General features: G+C 41.1%; 1 protein-coding gene across 4 annotated transcripts in view; it reads left to right on the plus strand.

The window, feature by feature from the left end:
* The window catches only part of LOC128242686 (lysosome membrane protein 2-like), a 34,277-nt gene extending 18,176 nt beyond the window's left edge, over positions 1 to 16,101 (plus strand). For all 4 annotated transcript variants that reach the window (XM_052959939.1, XM_052959937.1, XM_052959940.1 and 1 more), the window contains 5 exons: positions 10,451 to 10,581; positions 11,943 to 12,016; positions 12,241 to 12,292; positions 12,887 to 13,054; positions 14,079 to 16,101. In XM_052959939.1, coding sequence (XP_052815899.1) covers positions 10,451 to 10,581; positions 11,943 to 12,016; positions 12,241 to 12,292; positions 12,887 to 13,054; positions 14,079 to 14,273 — 620 coding nt within the window. In that variant the 3' untranslated portion in view covers positions 14,274 to 16,101. The remainder of the gene's footprint in view (positions 1 to 10,450; positions 10,582 to 11,942; positions 12,017 to 12,240; positions 12,293 to 12,886; positions 13,055 to 14,078) is intronic.
* Positions 16,102 to 16,548: the final 447 nt, after the last annotated feature.

The raw sequence follows: 16,548 nt of genomic DNA on the forward strand, positions 1-16,548 counted from the left end.
GTACATGGCGTGTTGTATAATGGGTTCACCCATGCCAGTCAGGTACATGGCTTGTTGTATAATGGGTTTACCCATGCCAGTCAGGTACATGGCGTGTTGTATAGTGGGTTTACCCATGCCAGTCAGGTACATGGCTTGTTGTATAATGGGTTTACCCATGCCAGTCAGGTACATGGCTTGTTGTATGATGGGTTTACCCATGCCAGTCAGGTACATGGCGTGTTGTATAGTGGGTTTACCCATGCCAGTCAGGTACATGGCTTGTTGTATAATGGGTTTACCCATGCCAGTCAGGTACATGGCTTGTTGTATAATGGGTTTAGCCATGCTTGTTGTATAATGGGTTCACCCATGCCAGTCAGGTACATGGCGTGTTGTATAATGGGTTCACCCATGCCAGTCAGGTACATGGCTTGTTGTATAATGGGTTTACCCATGCCAGTCAGGTACATGGCGTGTTGTATAATGGGTTCACCCATGCCAGTCAGGTACATGGCTTGTTGTATAATGGGTTTACCCATGCCAGTCAGGTACATGGCGTGTTGTATAGTGGGTTTACCCATGCCAGTCAGGTACATGGCTTGTTGTATAATGGGTTTACCCATGCCAGTCAGGTACATGGCTTGTTGTATGATGGGTTCACCCATGCCAGTCAGGTACATGGCTTGTTGTATAATGGGTTCACTTATGCCAGTCAGGTACATGGCTTGTTGTATGATGGGTTCACCCATGCCAGTCAGGTACATGGCTTGTTGTATAATGGGTTAACTTATGCCAGTCAGGTACATGGCTTGTTGTATAATGGGTTCACTTATGCCAGTCAGGTACATGGCTTGTTGTATAATGGGTTCACCCATGCCAGTCAGGTACATGGCTTGTTGTATAATGGGTTCACCCATGCCAGTCAGGTACATGGCTTGTTGTATGATGGGTTCACCCATGCCAGTCAGGTACATGGCTTGTTGTATAATGGGTTTACCCATGCCAGTCAGGTACATGGCTTGTTGTATAGTGGGTTTACCCATGCCAGTCAGGTACATGGCTTGTTGTATAATGGGTTCACCCATGCCAGTCAGGTACATGGCTTGTTGTATGATGGGTTCACCCATGCCAGTCAGGTACATGGCTTGTTGTATAATGGGTTTAGCCATGCCAGTCAGGTACATGGCTTGTTGTATAGTGGGTTTACCCATGTCAGTCAGGTACATGGCTTGTTGTATAATGGGTTCACCTATGCCAGTCAGGTACATGGCTTGTTGTATAATGGGTTCACCCATGCCAGTCAGGTACATGGCGTGTTATATAATGGGTTTACCCATGCCAGTCAGGTACATGGCTTGTTGTATAATGGGTTTACCCATGCCAGTCAGGTACATGGCTTGTTGTATTGCTGGTTCACCCATGCCAGTCAGGTACATGGCTTGTTGTATAATGGGTTTAGCCATGCCAGTCAGGTACATGGCTTGTTGTATAATGGGTTTACCCATGCCAGTCAGGTACATGGCTTGTTGTATTGTGGGTTTAGCCATGTCAGTCAGGTACATGGCTTGTTGTATAATGGGTTCACCCATGTCAGTCAGGTACATGGCTTGTTATATAATGGGTTTACCCATGCCAGTCAGGTACATGGCTTGTTGTATTGTGGCTTTAGCCATGCCAGTCAGGTACATGGCTTGTTGTATAATGGGTTCACCCATGTCAGTCAGGTACATGGCTTGTTGTATAATGGGTTCACCCATGCCAGTCAGGTACATGGCTTGTTGTATAATGGGTTCACCCATGTCAGTCAGGTACATGGCTTGTTGTATAATGGGTTCACCCATGCCAGTCAGGTACATGGCTTGTTGTATAATGGGTTCACCCATGTCAGTCAGGTACATGGCTTGTTGTATAATGGGTTTAGCCATGCCAGTCAGGTACATGGCTTGTTGTATAATGGGTTCACCCATGCCAGTCAGGTACATGGCTTGTTGTATAATGGGTTTACCCATGCCAGTCAGGTACATGGCTTGTTGTATAGTGGGTTCACCCATGCCAGTCAGGTACATGGCTTGTTGTATAATGGGTTTACCCATGCCAGTCAGGTACATGGCTTGTTGTATAGTGGGTTTACCCATGTCAGTCAGGTACATGGCTTGTTGTATAATGGGTTCACCTATGCCAGTCAGGTACATGGCGTGTTGTATAATGGGTTCACCCATGCCAGTCAGGTACATGGCTTGTTGTATAATGGGTTCACCCATGCCAGTCAGGTACATGGCTTGTTGTATAATGGGTTCACCCATGCCAGTCAGGTACATGGCTTGTTGTATAATGGGTTTACCCATGCCAGTCAGGTACATGGCTTGTTGTATAGTGGGTTTACCCATGCCAGTCAGGTACATGGCTTGTTGTATGATGGGTTCACCCATGCCAGTCAGGTACATGACTTGTTGTATAATGGGTTTACCCATGCCAGTCAGGTACATGGCTTGTTGTATAGTGGGTTTACCCATGCCAGTCAGGTACATGGCTTGTTGTATAGTGGGTTTACCCATGCCAGTCAGGTACATGGCTTGTTGTATGATGGGTTCACCCATGCCAGTCAGGTACATGGCTTGTTGTATAATGGGTTTACCCATGCCAGTCAGGTACATGGCGTGTTGTATAATGGGTTCACCCATGCCAGTCAGGTACATGGCGTGTTGTATAATGGGTTCACCCATGCCAGTCAGGTACATGGCTTGTTGTATAATGGGTTCACCCATGCCAGTCAGGTACATGGCTTGTTGTATAATGGGTTTAGCCATGCCAGTCAGGTACATGGCTTGTTGTATAATGGGTTTAGCCATGCCAGTCAGGTACATGGCTTGTTGTATAATGGGTTTAGCCATGCCAGTCAGGTACATGGCTTGTTGTATAATGGGTTCACCCATGCCAGTCAGGTACATGGCTTGTTGTATAATGGGTTCACCCATGCCAGTCAGGTACATGGCGTGTTGTATAATGGGTTCACCCATGCCAGTCAGGTACATGACTTGTTGTATAATGGGTTTACCCATGCCAGTCAGGTACATGGTTTGTTGTATAATGGGTTCACCCATGCCAGTCAGGTACATGGCTTGTTGTATAATGGGTTTACCCATGCCAGTCAGGTACATGACTTGTTGTATAATGGGTTCACCCATGCCAGTCAGGTACATGGCTTGTTACATAATGGGTTCACCCATGCCAGTCAGGTACATGGCTTGTTGTATAATGGGTTCACCCATGCCAGTCAGGTACATGACTTGTTATATAATGGGTTCACCCATGCCAGTCAGGTACATGACTTGTTGTATAATGGGTTCACCCATGCCAGTCAGGTACATGGCTTGTTGTATAATGGGTTTACCCATGTCAGTCAGGTACATGGCTTGTTGTATAATGGGTTTACCCATGTCAGTCAGGTACATGACTTGTTGTATAATGGGTTTACCCATGCCAGTCAGGTACATTGCGTGTTGTATAATGGGTTTACCCATGCCAGTCAGGTACATGACTTGTTGTATAATGGGTTCACCCATGCCAGTCAGGTACTTGGCTTGTTACATAATGGGTTCACCCATGCCAGTCAGGTACATGGCTTGTTGTATAATGGGTTCACCCATGCCAGTCAGGTACATGACTTGTTATATAATGGGTTCACCCATGCCAGTCAGGTACATGACTTGTTGTATAATGGGTTCACCCATGCCAGTCAGGTACATGGCTTGTTGTATAATGGGTTTACCCATGTCAGTCAGGTACATGGCTTGTTGTATAATGGGTTTACCCATGTCAGTCAGGTACATGACTTGTTGTATAATGGGTTTACCCATGCCAGTCAGGTACATGGCTTGTTGTATAATGGGTTTACCCATGCTTGTTGTATAATGGGTTTACCCATGCCAGTCAGGTACATGGCTTGTTGTATTGTGGCTTTAGCCATGCCAGTCAGGTACATGGCTTGTTGTATGATGGGTTCACCCATGCCAGTCAGGTACATGGCTTGTTGTATAATGGGTTTACCCATGCCAGTCAGGTACATGACTTGTTGTATAATGGGTTCACCCATGCCAGTCAGGTACATGGCTTGTTGTATAATGGGTTCACCCATGCCAGTCAGGTACATGACTTGTTGTATAATGGGTTCACCCATGCCAGTCAGGTACATGGCTTGTTGTATAATGGGTTTACCCATGTCAGTCAGGTACATGGCTTGTTGTATAATGGGTTTACCCATGTCAGTCAGGTACATGACTTGTTGTATAATGGGTTCACCCATGCCAGTCAGGTACATGGCTTGTTGTATAGTGGGTTCACCCATGCCAGTCAGGTACATGGCTTGTTGTATAATGGGTTCACCCATGCCAGTCAGGTACATGGCTTGTTGTATAATGGGTTCACCCATGCCAGTCAGGTACATGGCGTGTTGTATAATGGGTTCACCCATGCCAGTCAGGTACATGGCTTGTTGTATAATGGGTTCACCCATGCCAGTCAGGTACATGACTTGTTGTATAATGGGTTCACCCATGCCAGTCAGGTACATGGCTTGTTGTATAATGAGTTCACCCATGCCAGTCAGGTACATGACTTGTTGTATAATGGGTTCACCCATGCCAGTCAGGTACATGGCTTGTTGTATAATGGGTTCACCCATGCCAGTCAGGTACATGACTTGTTGTATAATGGGTTTACCCATGCCAGTCAGGTACATGGCTTGTTGTATAATGGGTTCACCCATGCCAGTCAGGTACATGGCTTGTTGTATAATGGGTTCACCCATGCCAGTCAGGTACATGGCTTGTTGTATAATGGGTTCACCCATGCCAGTCAGGTACATGGCTTGTTGTATAATGGGTTCACCCATGCCAGTCAGGTACATGGCTTGTTGTATAATGGGTTCACCCATGCCAGTCAGGTACATGGCGTGTTGTATAATGGGTTTACCCATGCCAGTCAGGTACATGGCGTGTTGTATAATGGGTTCACCCATGCCAGTCAGGTACATGGCGTGATGTATAATGGGTTTACCCATGCCAGTCAGGTACATGGCTTGTTGTATAATGGGTTCACCCATGCCAGTCAGGTACATGACTTGTTGTATAATGGGTTTACCCATGCCAGTCAGGTACATGGCGTGTTGTATAATGGGTTTACCCATGCCAGTCAGGTACATGGCTTGTTGTATAATGGGTTCACCCATGCCAGTCAGGTACATGGCTTGTTGTATAATGGGTTTAGCCATGTCAGTCAGGTACATGGCATGTTGTTTGATGGGTTTACCCATGTCAGTCAGGTACATGGCTTGTTGTATAATGGGTTCACCCATGCCAGTCAGGTACATGGCTTGTTGTATAATGGGTTCACCCATGCCAGTCAGGTACATGGCTTGTTGTATAATGGGTTCACCCATGCCAGTCAGGTACATGGCTTGTTGTATGATGGGTTTAGCCATGCCAGTCAGGTACATGGCTTGTTGTATAATGGGTTCACCCATGCCAGTCAGGTACATGGCTTGTTGTATAATGGGTTCACCCATGCCAGTCAGGTACATGGCGTGTTGTATAATGGGTTTACCCATGCCAGTCAGGTACATGGCTTGTTGTATAATGGGTTCACCCATGCCAGTCAGGTACATGGCGTGTTGTATAATGGGTGTTGTATGATGGGTTCACCCATGCCAGTCAGGTACATGGCTTGTTGTATAATGGGTTAACTTATGCCAGTCAGGTACATGGCTTGTTGTATAATGGGTTCACTTATGCCAGTCAGGTACATGGCTTGTTGTATAATGGGTTCACCCATGCCAGTCAGGTACATGGCTTGTTGTATAATGGGTTCACCCATGCCAGTCAGGTACATGGCTTGTTGTATGATGGGTTCACCCATGCCAGTCAGGTACATGGCTTGTTGTATAATGGGTTCACCCATGCCAGTCAGGTACATGGCTTGTTGTATAATGGGTTCACCCATGCCAGTCAGGTACATGGCGTGTTATATAATGGGTTTACCCATGCCAGTCAGGTACATGGCTTGTTGTATAATGGGTTTACCCATGCCAGTCAGGTACATGGCTTGTTGTATTGCTGGTTCACCCATGCCAGTCAGGTACATGGCTTGTTGTATAATGGGTTTAGCCATGCCAGTCAGGTACATGGCTTGTTGTATAATGGGTTTACCCATGCCAGTCAGGTACATGGCTTGTTGTATTGTGGGTTTAGCCATGCCAGTCAGGTACATGGCTTGTTGTATAATGGGTTCACCCATGTCAGTCAGGTACATGGCTTGTTATATAATGGGTTTACCCATGCCAGTCAGGTACATGGCTTGTTGTATTGTGGCTTTAGCCATGCCAGTCAGGTACATGGCTTGTTGTATAATGGGTTCACCCATGTCAGTCAGGTACATGGCTTGTTGTATAATGGGTTCACCCATGCCAGTCAGGTACATGGCTTGTTGTATAATGGGTTCACCCATGTCAGTCAGGTACATGGCTTGTTGTATAATGGGTTCACCCATGCCAGTCAGGTACATGGCTTGTTGTATAATGGGTTCACCCATGCCAGTCAGGTACATGGCTTGTTGTATAATGGGTTCACCCATGCCAGTCAGGTACATGGCTTGTTGTATAATGGGTTCACCCATGCCAGTCAGGTACATGGCTTGTTGTATAATGGGTTTACCCATGCCAGTCAGGTACATGGCTTGTTGTATAGTGGGTTCACCCATGCCAGTCAGGTACATGGCTTGTTGTATAATGGGTTTACCCATGCCAGTCAGGTACATGGCTTGTTGTATAGTGGGTTTACCCATGTCAGTCAGGTACATGGCTTGTTGTATAATGGGTTCACCTATGCCAGTCAGGTACATGGCGTGTTGTATAATGGGTTCACCCATGCCAGTCAGGTACATGGCTTGTTGTATAATGGGTTCACCCATGCCAGTCAGGTACATGGCTTGTTGTATAATGGGTTTACCCATGCCAGTCAGGTACATGGCTTGTTGTATAGTGGGTTTACCCATGCCAGTCAGGTACATGGCTTGTTGTATGATGGGTTCACCCATGCCAGTCAGGTACATGGCTTGTTGTATAATGGGTTCACCCATGCCAGTCAGGTACATGGCGTGTTGTATAATGGGTTCACCCATGCCAGTCAGGTACATGGCTTGTTGTATAATGGGTTTACCCATGTCAGTCAGGTACATGACTTGTTGTATAATGGGTTCACCCATGCCAGTCAGGTACATGGCTTGTTGTATAATGGGTTTACCCATGCCAGTCAGGTACATGGCTTGTTGTATTGTGGGTTTAGCCATGCCAGTCAGGTACATGGCTTGTTGTATAATGGGTTCACCCATGTCAGTCAGGTACATGACTTGTTGTATAATGGGTTTACCCATGCCAGTCAGGTACATGGCTTGTTGTATAATGGGTTCACCCATGCCAGTCAGGTACATGGCTTGTTGTATAATGGGTTCACCCATGCCAGTCAGGTACATGACTTGTTGTATAAAGGGTTTACCCATGCCAGTCAGGTACATGGCTTGTTGTATAATGGGTTTAGCCATGCCAGTCAGGTACATGGCTTGTTGTATAATGGGTTTAGCCATGCCAGTCAGGTACATGGCTTGTTGTATAATGGGTTCACCCATGCCAGTCAGGTACATGGCTTGTTGTATAATGGGTTTACCCATGCCAGTCAGGTACATGGCTTGTTGTATTGTGGGTTTAGCCATGCCAGTCAGGTACATGGCTTGTTGTATTGTTGGTTTAGCCATGCCAGTCAGGTACATGGCTTGTTGTATAATGGGTTCACCCATGCCAGTCAGGTACATGGCTTGTTGTATAATGGGTTCACCCATGCCAGTCAGGTACATGGCTTGTTATATAATGGGTTTACCCATGCCAGTCAGGTACATGGCTTGTTATATAATGGGTTTACCCATGCCAGTCAGGTACATGGCTTGTTATATAATGGGTTTACCCATGCCAGTCAGGTACATGGCGTGTTGTATAATGGGTTTACCCATGCCAGTCAGGTACATGGCTTGTTGTATAATGGGTTTACCCATGCCAGTCAGGTACATGGCTTGTTGTATAATGGGTTCACCCATGCCAGTCAGGTACATGGCTTGTTGTATAATGGGTTTACCCATGCCAGTCAGGTACATGGCGTGTTGTATAATGGGTTTTCCCATGCCAGTCAGGTACATGGCTTGTTGTATAATGGGTTTACCCATGCCATTCAGGTACATGGCTTGTTGTATAATGGGTTTACCCATGCCAGTCAGGTACATGGCTTGTTGTATAATGGGTTCACCCATGCCAGTCAGGTACATGGCGTGTTGTATAATGGGTTCACCCATGCCAGTCAGGTACATGGCGTGTTGTATAATGGGTTTTCCCATGCCAGTCAGGTACATGGCTTGTTGTATAATGGGTTTACCCATGCCAGTCAGGTACATGGCTTGTTGTATAATGGGTTCACCCATGCCAGTCAGGTACATGGCGTGTTGTATAATGGGTTTTCCCATGCCAGTCAGGTACATGGCTTGTTGTATAATGGGTTTAGCCATGCCAGTCAGGTACATGGCTTGTTGTATAATGGGTTTAGCCATGCCAGTCAGGTACATGGCTTGTTGTATAATGGGTTTAGCCATGCCAGTCAGGTACATGGCTTGTTGTATTGTTGGTTTAGCCATGCCAGTCAGGTACATGGCTTGTTGTATAATGGGTTCACCCATGCCAGTCAGGTACATGGCTTGTTATATAATGGGTTTACCCATGCCAGTCAGGTACATGGCTTGTTGTATAATGGGTTTAGCCATGCCAGTCAGGTACATGGCTTGTTGTATAATGGGTTCACCCATGCCAGTCAGGTACATGGCTTGTTGTATAATGGGTTCACCCATGCCAGTCAGGTACATGGCTTGTTGTATAGTGGGTTTACCCATGCCAGTCAGGTACATGGCGTGTTGTATAATGGGTTCACCCATGCCAGTCAGGTACATGGCTTGTTGTATTGTTGGTTCACCCATGCCAGTCAGGTACATGGCTTGTTGTATAATGGGTTCACCCATGCCAGTCAGGTACATGGCTTGTTGTATAATGGGTTCACCCATGTCAGTCAGGTACATGGCTTGTTGTATAATGGGTTTACCCATGCCAGTCAGGTACATGGCTTGTTGTATAATGGGTTCACCTATGCCAGTCAGGTACATGGCTTGTTGTATAATGGGTTCACCCATGCCAGTCAGGTACATGGCTTGTTGTATAATGGGTTCACCCATGCCAGTCAGGTACATGGCTTGTTGTATAATGGGTTCACCCATGCCAGTCAGGTACATGGCTTGTTGTATAATGGGTTCACCTATGCCAGTCTGGTACATGGCTTGTTGTATAATGGGTTCACCCATGCCAGTCAGGTACATGGCTTGTTGTATAATGGGTTCACCCATGCCAGTCAGGTACATGGCTTGTTGTATAATGGGTTTACCCATGCCAGTCAGGTACATGGCTTGTTGTATAATGGGTTTACCCATGCCAGTCAGGTACATGGCTTGTTATATAATGGGTTTACCCATGCCAGTCAGGTACATGGCTTGTTGTATTGTGGCTTTAGCCATGCCAGTCAGGTACATGGCTTGTTGTATTGTGGGTTTAGCCATGCCAGTCAGGTACATGGCTTGTTATATAATGGGTTTACCCATGCCAGTCAGGTACATGGCTTGTTATATTATGGGTTTAGCCATGCCAAATAAAAACACAGCTTCAAAGCCAGCTTTTTCTTTTCGCTGAAGCTGCGCTTTCTCTCCAATGTTGCAAAAGCTTGCTTTTTCTTTGCATTTTTTTTTCAAAAGCTTCCCAACAGCTGCATTTTTGAATAAGCAATATTTCCTTATAAAGAATTAACTGCATATTATGTTTTGTGGAAGAGTATATCTTTATGTTTATGTTTTATTTTTTAATATAGATGGTCACACATTTGAAGTGCATCTTTTAGTTTACTTATTTTTTATCAGCAGTAATTAAATGTAATTTTATTGCGTGCTTGTGCTGCAAAGTTAATCTACCGGGTACAATAACATATTAATCTCTTTGCAAATGCTGCCCTATTGGGGGCCATTACAACAAAAAGTCAGCTTTTAACGGGCTGTGCATTTCTAGTAAATAAATGTAGTTCTTCACAAAAGCTCTTTAGAGCTATTTCAGCAAAAAAAGCTGAAAGTCTTTTTTTACCAATACTTCTATATTACTTAGAGTAATTGGCTTAAATGAAAAAAAAAACTTGAATTATCTTTAAATACGTAGAAAAGTTAAAGCTTTACTTTAAAGTTAAAGTGTAGTGTTAATTCTGTTTATGAAACAGGAATCTGTAGAATATGAAGGTTATTCTTTCTTCATAACAGCATTTATAAGCAAGCATTCCTATCCATTTTCCAGTGGACTTCTTCCATCTGCCGGTGGCTGTCTCCCTGCCCCACTTCCTGTTCACAGACAAGCGCTACCTGGAGGCTGTCACGGGACTGAGCCCCAACGAAGAGGAACATAACACCATACTCGATCTAGAGCCGGTAGGATGCCACATTTACACACTTGAACTGAACTGGCTGGCTTCTTTACTCAATATTTTGGTTGAATAGGCAGAGTCATTGATTTATTTTAGAACCTGGGGCCCATTTTAATAATAACCTTTGATGGAAAGTGAAATAATGTTAGAGTGATATCATCCTAATTTTTATATACAATACTTGAAAAAAATATAATTTAGCTTGTATTTATGTTGAAAACATAGTTGAGGATACACACTGGCTGGCTTCTTTTACTCAGTTGGGATTGAATTGTGTTAAATTATGTTACTATCCTAATTTTGATAAACTATACGTGTAATGCTGTAAAAACTGAAATTTAGCCAGTATTGATGTTGGAAACACAGTTCAGGATACGTAAGAAGTTACTTGTTGTCATCTGTGAAGTTCGTAATATTTCAGATATTTGAGGTTGTGACTCAGATGCTATATTCAAGTGGGCCCTGTTACTGTATCATTAGCTAGCCCTCTGTTGTGTTTAAATTGGTTTAAAATACAATATTAATAAGTTTGTGTTAGAGCTCTGGTTTCATGATTAACCAGTGTGTAACCAATACAGGTTTTGTAAAATTAAAAAGGTTGGTGTTGAGAAACCAAAAATTTGGTAAAGAAATTGGCCCAGATTGCTTTCAGTAGTTTTTTCATGAATTATTTGTAAACGATTTTGACCTACATGTATTTGTTCAGGTATATGGCAATGTTTTAGGACAAAAAATTGAAGGTGAAAAAATCATTTGCCACTTTAGATGGAAACCTTGTCTCCCAACTGACATTGTACACAGGTTTTATAACAATTTATGATAAACTTCTACCACTGCTTTCAATACATGAAGAGCTCCTGACCAGATAAGGTGTAAGGTCAAAGAATATTTTAGTGTCTAATTGTTTGTTTTTTCAAAAGGAGTTTTTTTATCAACATAAAATACTTATCCTGGGGATGTTGCTTTTTGTTTAAAATGGCCTCTTTACTTCCAAATCTTCAGCAGTTAACGTCTTGTTTATGTTTCATCTGAGATTTGTACAAAAAATTAAACCAGTTTTTGGTGATAACACCTAGGCTTATTTCCTTAAAGAGGGCTATGTTCCCCTGTCAAATTTAGTAGTTTTTTTTACTTTGAGTCCAGTATGCATTTTGGTCAATTTGAAGGACTTTTTGGCTAGATCTGAATTGTTTTAATATGCAACCAGCTGAAAATTACATAAAAAAGTGTTTTAAGCACTTAAGCATCTTGTCTAGATTTTTGCCATACTTAAATTATATATATATTATTTTTTTATGAAAGATACACTTAAAATGCCCAAACTGTTTTGCACTTTAAAATCTGTTAATTATTTACCTTTCACAGTACACAGGGCTGGTTTTGCGAGCTGAAAAAAGAGTGCAAATCAATGTGTACCTCACACCTATAGCTAATGTCACGTAAGTGTTTTATGTCTTTTGTGAGGTGTAGAAAGCAACATAAATTATCCTAAATTGTATTAATATTTTGTAATGATTTTAGACTGTCAATGATTTAGCTAAAATGTAGATTACATGAAAAAAAACACATTTTTGCTGCATTTCAAACTTGGTAAAATATTCATCTTTGCAAATTAGTAAATTGAATTGCCAACTCTTGCAGATTCTGTGGTGTTTTCTTTCAGCGAGACATTGGACATCAAGCCTGTGTTCCTGCCTATTTTCTGGCTGAATGAGGTAGAGGATTACCCATGATCGATATTACAGTGCAAAAATTAGTTATGTTCCCAAAGAAAAACACCTTTTTTCATGTTCTTTAAGAAGATGCCCATTTTTTGGTAACAACATGAGGTTTAATAGCAACTAATACATGTATACTTTTGTAGGATTAACATTATAATTGAAAAACAAATTGTGAAACAATAATGTCTTAAACATTTGAAGGTGTCAAACTCTTAAAAATCATTGTTCTCAAAACTTGTGTGTGTGTGTGTGTGTGTGTGCGTGCGTGCGTGCGTGTGTGTGTGCGGGCGTGCGTGTGCGTGTGCGTGTGTGTGTGTGTGTGTGTGTGCAATAAGTAGTTCACATCTTAAGTTTTACTGATACATATTCCACTTAAATCTAGGTAACTTTACCGGAGTTTTGGCCCAAAGTCAGAAGCATCAATTTGAAGAACTGTTTGAATCAAGGGTCATATTGTATGTGTTGTTTTATTGAAAATGAATAAAAGTTTTTCTTCTTCTCAAAGTGAGTATATGAGAAACAATTGTGTATGTCAGTTACCCCATTTTGCCAATTGTCTTGCCCAAATCTTGTGATGTGACCTTCCAGAGTGCTGTGATAGATGACAAGAGTGCTGCTAAGCTGAAGCGGCTGCTGTTCACGCCCCTTCTGATCATAGAAGTAGGGGAGATCACTCTCATCTGTGTTGGTGTGCTCATACTGTTGGGGACGGTCATATATGGCATCAGGAAAAACATGTGGGACAGAGAATCACAGGTACATAACTAATTTTGTGTTAGGGTTTTTAATGGTACAGTAGTAGGGTGTTGCTCTCTGAAATTTTTTGCGTGTTTTTTTTATATTCTCCAGAATTTTGAAGATGTCTGAATAAACATTTACTCTATAATAGCCTCCTCCTCTGTTTGAATAATGCAAAATTAACTGATAAGTTTACTTCGAAATGATGTATATAAGAGGTCAAAGTCTAGTTTGACAGTAGTAGTTTTGGGACACTGCCCAAAAATAAAAAACATAACTGAGAATCTTTTCCTTAGCGTTTCCTTGATTTGATTTGTGTTAAAGATGAATGTTTAAACCAGAAAAATAAATCTGAATCATTAATTTGTTATTAAAATAACTTATAACCTTGTTAAGCAGAGCATACAAATATACCTATATGTGTTATTACACTTATGATGTACCTTGTTCGTCTGAGAAGTATTAGTAGCAGGGGAAATAATCTGCTAAACGTAGTGTACTGTAAGTTATGTTTTTCTGTTAAAAAATTATTACACATTTTACCTTACTTTTCTGTGCATATCATATGCACTTAGAAATTCCCAGCAGAGGTAAAACGTAATTTGGAAACACTGATCAACCTTTGGTATTTATTTAAATAGTCCCTACCTGTTGGAAAGTGTTGGTATGTTTCAAGCACCTGATTGATAAAAACCCGTAATTTTATATGTACATGTAAATTCCACAATAAGTTGAAAATCTCAACTGTCAAAGAAATACTATTGTTTAGAACTATTAGCCTACTGGTATGTAGATAGTTTCCAGAACCTGATGTTTACAGAGAAAACTCATGGTCCATCCAAGTGCATGTTAATTCTTTGACATACATAGACTTTATTAGCTGTGGGAGTTTCAACATATTGAAAATTATCACATAGTTTCTGCACAATGGTTAGGAGATAAAGAGTCATTAATGTGAATTTCAATTCCAGCCTTTGACAAATGAATAAAATATGTTTGATTGTTATTGAGAGTTAATACTTGTATTCTGTATACTTTACAGACCTACAGTAGCGGAGAAACTGATGAATCTACAAATGTGGAATACGACACCCAGCCCATCTTACCTGGCAACAGCGGAGGGAACACAGAAGGTTCAGGACCCCATGACAACCTTGGGGCGACAGGGGGGTCGGGTGGTCATGACAATGGCGAGCAGGACAGGGGCCAAACTAATGTAGGAGACACACAACCCTGAATTTAATTGATATGATGCTTAATCAGAATACAACCGCCCCTGATAATGACTAATTTTTTAACAAGATAATATATTGAATCAAAGTCCAGGTGTGTTTGTTTGTGCAGCATTGTCATGTGACTAGTAAATCTCTCCATTGGTCGAACAGTTATGACATTTACGGTATATCAGGGTGGTTCGGCCTATTGTCAATTGTGTTCAAAAATGATTTTAAGTGAGAAAAAAATATGCTAAAAATCTAGTCATCTGATAAAAACAGGCAAAAAATATCTGTTCTTAACTCGGTTGGCAATATGGAGGCCATGTTGTATTATATCTGCTTCTATAAAAGTGTCATATACAACTGTTACGCTTTCATCCATCAAGTTGACTATGACTTAGGTCTTAATGTTTTTCCAGACCTTAAAATGTTTTATTATCCAGATAAAGTGTTGTTGTTAAGGATAGTTGTTAAAGGTTCATACTTTAATGCAATTATTAAATTATCATTACTTGCTCAATGGTAGGAGATACTAGCCAGGTGCTAGTTTTTTAGCGATTTAAGATCGTTATTAACATGACAACTGAAGATGGCCAGATAACTTGCTTTAAGTTTACATCTCATTATTAAAATTTGCACCCTCAGACATCTTAACATGAGCTTTTTGGTACTGCAGTGAGGGTGTGGTAAATATTAACTCATTTTTTCTAACCATTTAGGAAATGCAGTTGAGGTCTTTCGGATTGGGAAAAAAGTGTCGTTTTGAATCTAAGAAATGTACAAGAATAATTTAAAATATAGCATAAGAAATGATAATAGAATGAGTCATAGTTTGTTTCTTAAAGAATACAACTCTTTCATTCAATAAAAGTTTGGGTCCATTTTTTAAAATTTTAAAACACAAAATTGGAAAAATATTTTTTTTCAATTTGGGAAAAATTTATGTGTTTAATCATTGTGAATAGCCCCAAATTGGTGAGGAAGAGACACTCACTTATATATATATCTATAGGTATATAGAAAAGTGCTTCATATTGCTCACTAACATTCCTCTTGCCTCACTTTATCATGTCACTTTACTAGGGAGTCACTAATGGCACCCACAGCCATGTATTTTAATTGCTGTCCCGGCTGAAAAATAATTTGATAGTACTATGCAACCATACTGTATTACATGTAATTTCATGTCATTTGACTATTGGTGTGTCTTACTGCCAAGCTTATGCAGTCATTGAAATAAGCCTTTTGTATGAACAAGTCAAATCCTTATAAATTGTTAGTGCTTATCATTTTCAAACTGAAACAAGTCCTGCTATATAAAATAAAACATTTGAGCAAGCCCAGTTAGCAATTAACTAGTACAGGGCTTGCGAAAAATGTTCAAAATTCTGGTGTTACATATAATCTTAACTTTATGCTTTATAATACAGCCTTAAGTTGCTTCAATTCAAACAGCTATTGGATTTGTTGCTTTCACTTTGTGTTTTCTCATATAGTGTATTACTAATTGTATCAGTGTTATATTGAGGAGCAAGTTGTTTGATAATAAATTAATAATATGTTTAGTTCAGGATTGAATAAGGTTGATCAAGATAATTGTGATGTGTTCATAATGGTTGCAATTTCTAGGATTTGTATTATTTCTGTGATACATTCAATTTTCTTCCAAAGATAAAAGGAATTTATTAAAAATTGTTTCAGATTACTGTTATTTTTGCAAAATGATATGATTATATTTTGATATATCAGTTTATTCCAGAATATAGCATGCATTTTACCATGTAAATATGTTTCTTGTACTCAGGTGCTATGCTATTACATTATTTTGCCAATAAAATATTTCAAATATTATTTCTCCTTCGTCTGTCAGAGGTTATTTGAAGTATTACTATGTTTCAAAATTTGTGACCAGCCTTGCGACAGTAAATTGTAACATTACCCAATGCCAGCAAACTTTTTTTGTTTTGTTTCCCTGTTGCGATGTAGCGTATATACTGCAAGCAGGGAACCAAACAGCAAAAACTCCCCACAAACACATTTACTGAACACATGGCTGATTGATTAGTATAGAAGAGTGCGTAGGAGCGAACCCCATTGCTCGTTTTTATTTTTTCATTTGGTTTATTTCATTCGATCAAGGGGAATCACTCAACAATTATTAAAGCCAGGGTTATGGACCTTGCTTTTGATGTGCACATATATTGACTCTGGCAACATGTGTACCAAGTTTCATATGAATATTTAGAACAGTTTGAGTTATGGCCAAGGTTAGTTTTTAAACAAAGACAACCCCAG

The sequence above is a fragment of the Mya arenaria genome, chromosome 8, assembly GCF_026914265.1.
Source record: "Mya arenaria isolate MELC-2E11 chromosome 8, ASM2691426v1".
In the NCBI taxonomy this organism is placed as follows: Eukaryota; Metazoa; Mollusca; class Bivalvia; order Myida; family Myidae; genus Mya; species Mya arenaria.